Source organism: Theropithecus gelada, chromosome 13 (assembly GCF_003255815.1).
Source record: "Theropithecus gelada isolate Dixy chromosome 13, Tgel_1.0, whole genome shotgun sequence".
Lineage (NCBI taxonomy): Eukaryota > Metazoa > Chordata > Mammalia > Primates > Cercopithecidae > Theropithecus > Theropithecus gelada.
Window position 1 is genome coordinate 2,770,556 of NC_037681.1, and position 5,127 is coordinate 2,775,682.

Genomic DNA, 5,127 nt, shown 5'->3' on the forward strand with positions numbered 1-5,127 from the left:
GGTAAAGCTTCAGTTCTGTAATTCACGCTGACTGAGCTGGGGGTAGAAGGGTGCTGTCACAGGCAACAGGCTACAGGTTTTTTCTGTCCTTCCTCAAAACACTAGTACTTCTTTTTTGTATAAAGAATATACATCTTTAATTATTTTATGCTTTGCTAATTTTCAGTGCTGAAATAGCTTTAATTTTTAGCTTTACATTCGTATGTGTGTTCGTTGTTGATTTTTGCAGAGAAGATGTATTAAACTCTTTGTGATGCCATAAACAGAGATGCCCTTCTCAAATACATTTAAATGAACATAATAGCCACACTGAAGTGGAATAAGGTTAAGGACTAACACAAGTAATTTTGTATTGGAGAAATTGAACTCTGCACCCTCAGTTTAAAGAGAAACCAAGGTCTTCACAAATAGAGAACCCTGATCCCCAGATTTCACAGTCATGAAGGAACACACTGTCAATTTTTAAGTTGCCTTCTTAGAACCGAGCAAATTAGTGATTACACTCGACATAATGAGAGCTATGACTGTCTTTAATCGAGATGAGAATCAGACATAGGAAAAGGCGCAAAATAGGAGGAAACTTGCGGACTTTTAAAAAAAACACCTTTTTCTTATATTTTTAGTTTCTTGTGTGTTTGTATGAGTTTTTAATTTATTTGGAAATATTTTTAAACTTAAAATTTTTAAAATATGGGAAAGATGCTTCACATAGACTCCTTCTCCACCTTGCTCTAATGTCAGCATCATGCATAATCACAGTGTATGTATCACAACCGTGCGATGAACATAGATATAATGTTATTAGTTAACCCTTTAAAATACCATATGGATTTCACTGATTTTCCCATTAATGTCATTTTTTTTAATATTACAAGATAAAATTCAAGTTTCTTTATTTTATTTGCTCATCTTGCCCTTAATATCTTTAAATCTTTGACAGTTTTTCACTTTTGTTTCTCCTTCACGGCCATGAAACTTTTGAAGGTTACTGGCAAGTTATGTTGAAGAATGTCCTCCCAATTGAGTTTGTATGATGTTTACTCTTGATTTAATTCACAGCATTAATTTTTGGTGAGAATAATACAGATAAGATATATCCTCAGTGCTTCATAGCAGATGTTACATAATGTCAACATGTCTTATAGGTGGTAATAAATGAATATGATCAATGAAATCCTTTTTGGAAGGAAGAAAAATAATGAAAACAACTGCTTCTATCCCTCCTTCTACTTGGTCATTTGCAGACGTCAATAGGAATAGTCTATTTCTTCCTTTTCTAGTATGTACTTTATTTTTAAAGACTTTAATCCTTTTACAAACTACTGAATCTTAAAGAAGATTGAATCTTAAAGAAGATCTTAAATTGAAGAAATAATTTAGATCACTTTTAAATGGCAAAAGTTTTCACAATAACCAATTGCCACTGAAATGTTGATAGCCTGAAGAAAGAAGAAGAATGGGATTTATTCAACCATGGTAGTATCTTCACATGAACAGCTTTTACTGAGTCAACTATTTGCATAAATAAATAGAATTTTCTACTACTTAGAATATTGTAGAATTCGAATCGAGCGGTGCAACATACACTGAGCTACTTCTACTGGGAAAGTGAAGAACCACTGGGGCTATTTAAGGATTCATACAGTGAGACATTATTTCTGGAAACCCGGGATTCTGGTTCCTCAGTTGAGAGAGTCCAAGAATCAAAGTGCAAATTGTTCAAGGATTTTTTTTTTTAGAATCACAAAATGTCCAAACAGAGCAGAGATGCTAAAACTGAGTGGTCACCGCACTAGCTGTCATAAAGGAAGCAGCTGGTATAATCACTGATGGTTTTGTTGAGGTTTTTGTTTCAGGTTGAATCGCTGTGTGAGGCCAGTTACTACTCTGCAGACAGAAATAAACTGCAACATCTTCAGGCTCCAGGCTGCTGATGGTGAGAGTGAAGTCTGTCCCAGACCCGCTGCCACTGAACCTGGCTGGGATGCCAGTGGCCCTGCTGGATGCACCATAGATGAGGAGCCTGGGAGCCTGCCCAGGTTTCTGCTGGTACCAGGCTAAGTAGCTGCGAACACTCTGACTGGCCCTGCAGGAGAGGGTGGCTCTTTCCCCTGGAGACAAAGACAGGGTGGCTGGAGACTGTGTCATCACTATTTCTCCGGTGGTATCTGAGATTGAAAAGAAAACAGAAATACACTCACGTAATCTAGATCAAACCCACTATCTTTGAGTAGTGCCAAACTTGTTGATCTACATTGAATTTTAATTGTATTTGGGGCTGAGCAGAGGTGACAGGAATTTTCAGCGATGTGCAAAACCACCTCATGTTCCCCTCACCTGGGAGCCAGAGTAGCAAGAGGAAGAGAAGCTGTGCTGGGGCTTCCATGGTTCCCTCTGGGTCCTAACTGAGCAGTTCCTCCCCAGGGCTCTGACCCAGGCATTGATATGGGCTCTGGAAGGTAGGGCAGCTGGGAGGGACATGCAAAGCAGCTGGGGTGGGAGCTGGGCTTCCAGCTGCAGGGACCATCTGCTTCTTCCTCTCTGCACTGAGCATCCTGCACCTCCCTGGTTGTCAGTTCAGAAAAGTCTGTTGGCTCAGTCCGAGTGTAGAACTTCCCCCTTGTGCTCACAGAATTTCACTCCTGTGTCTTTCTTCTCTTCAGTCACCCAAATTCACCCAGAGGATATTTGGTACAAGCCTGTTAATAATAATATAGAAGGCTGCATTTTCATTTCTCTCATCCTATCCTCAATATGCCCAGTCATCTTCCTAAGTGCACTATTGGACCCATTGAAATGAAGACTCTGGTAGAACTTAATCTTCCAGATACACCTTTCATTTGCTTGTTAATAATGATTTCTGAGGGTCCTGAAGCTTTCCATTAACCCAGACACATACCCTCTTTGAGTTAAAAAGTTAAACCTTCTGTTTAGAGTCCCATGTCCTGGCAGGCCCTGACATAGATACTCCAATTAATCAAGCAACTCAACTTCTCTGTGTCTCTGTTTCCATATCTGTGTAACTGTGACAATAATTGTACCTACCTTACAGTGCAGTTGACAGTTTAAATAAAATAAGATAAAATATTTACAATAGTATTCAGGACATTATGCATGTGACAATTAATTTTGCTTTTATTGTTTAAATATTCAGCACTACAATCATCACCATTATCATAAATATACTTACTTAGTATGGACAGTATTCTTAAATATAGTCCAAGAATGTTTTATCCAGAGATTAAATTCTAGGGCTTTTTCTTCACTGACTGTACACACTCTTAAAATCCTAATAATTTGTTCGTAATCTGTGCTGAAGTACTCAGACTTTCAATCATTCCCAACCATCCCTGTCTAAGGCATTACTACTCATCATCCATTATCAAAATGTTACCTTATAAAAGGTAACCATGTCCTGTTGCTGTCCTTCTTTCTTATGTAATCTTTATCCTACCTTGTTATCTTTTGTCTAATTCTTGCCCCAGGGCTGACAATAAGGCAAAGCTTCCATCATTACTTGTGGGCTTGCTCCAGTATAATTATGTCAGGCTTGCTATCTTAGAAATGAGGACTCTGTCTTGCAAAGAAACATATTCATTGGGTCAAGGTGTTATCAAATAAATTATTTTATCTACTTGTGATTTAATAATTAATTTACACAGACCTGAACAGATTTTTTTTAATGACAAAAAGGAGAAGATGACATAAGAGGAAAATACAACACAATAGAAAACACCAGCTATTGTAACTCTTGCTTCATGGATTTTTGCACATATATTAGACGTATGCTGGGTATATGTGTGCAGTGATATCCAAAACTGAATGGTACCTGGTTTAAGGAATGCCTGTATTACATTGGGTCTTGTCTGCTTTTCCAATTATGAACAGAAAGCTACAGTACTATTTGTATGAATATCAAATCTTCTAGCTGCATGAGATAGAGGGAGAGAAGATTTACTGAGATAAAAGCCTTGGAAGTAGGAGACGTTTGTCCTGTGATGTTATGGCTGTTGCTGTGGTTGCTGTTGTTAGGAAATACAGTGGGAGTGAAAGCAGGTAGATTTACAAGCTCTGCTCTGCCTCATACTCACAAGCCCCTCTAGAGATGGACAGATGGTGGTGCAGGAATCTCTGACACCTCTTAGAAGTCTTTTGCTCTTTCCAGAATCTTTCCTGACAAGTATTGTTTTGTGTCACAGATTAGGTAGAGCTGGGTGTAGAAGAAAAGACTAGAGCAAGGGAAGAAGTTTTCAATCAAAGTTAGCTCTTGTAGACACAGAGAAATGGAGTTTTTCATAGATTTATGCCACACTTCTATCATGTTGGGGAGAGAGGCATCAAACCAGGCTCATTCCTTAAAGAATCAGAACATTATTTTAGACAGAAAGAATGATGAGTTTCTTGTCAAAAGGATGTTTAAAATTCAAAGCTACTGATTTTTTTTATTGTTTTTGAGATAGAGTATTGCTCTGTCACCCAGGCTGGAGTACAGTGGCATGATCTTGGCTCACTGCAACCTCCATCTCCCTGGTTCAAGCCATTCTCCTGCTTCAGCCTCCCAAGTAGCTGGGATTACAGGCATGTGCCACCACACCTGGCTAATTTTTGTATTTTTAGTAGAGATGGAGTTTCATCATGTTGGCCAGGCTGGTCTCAAACTCCTGACCTCAGGTGATCTGCCTGCCTTCGCCTCCCAATGTGCTGGGATTACAGGCTTGAGCCACTGTGCCCGGACCTACTGATGTATTAATATTATTCATCTTCTTGAATACACCAAGTGGTAAAGTGCAAATCCACAATTTAAACTTGAGATTTCTACTCCTATGTGAACTAGTGAGGGACAAAAAAATTCTATTGGTTGGGAGATGATGCTTGACAGTGGTCAGTTTGTGAAGTGGAGGCTTGTGTCACAGTACTTTTACAGTGTTACATATGAAAATGGTGAATGGCCTCATATCCAGAAGAATCAGCGTTTCTCATGAGCCATACTACCACAAGAAAGAACTGAATTGAAGCCTGTGACTACTTGATGAAAGGTGTGTAAAGAAGAGGGAAAGAAAAAGGACACAAAACACAATATGGTACATGGAAAGGAGAAAGTCATTACACAGCCTATAAGAGTGAAAA

General features: G+C 38.8%; 1 gene segment (V, D, J or C); it reads right to left on the reverse strand.

The window, feature by feature from the left end:
- Positions 1–1,770: 1,770 nt before the first annotated feature.
- LOC112605289 lies at positions 1,771–2,441 on the reverse strand. The segment is given in 2 exon segments: positions 1,771–2,168; positions 2,338–2,441. Coding segments are annotated over 2 exon segments (447 nt in total).
- Between the last annotated feature and the right edge of the window lie 2,686 nt (positions 2,442–5,127).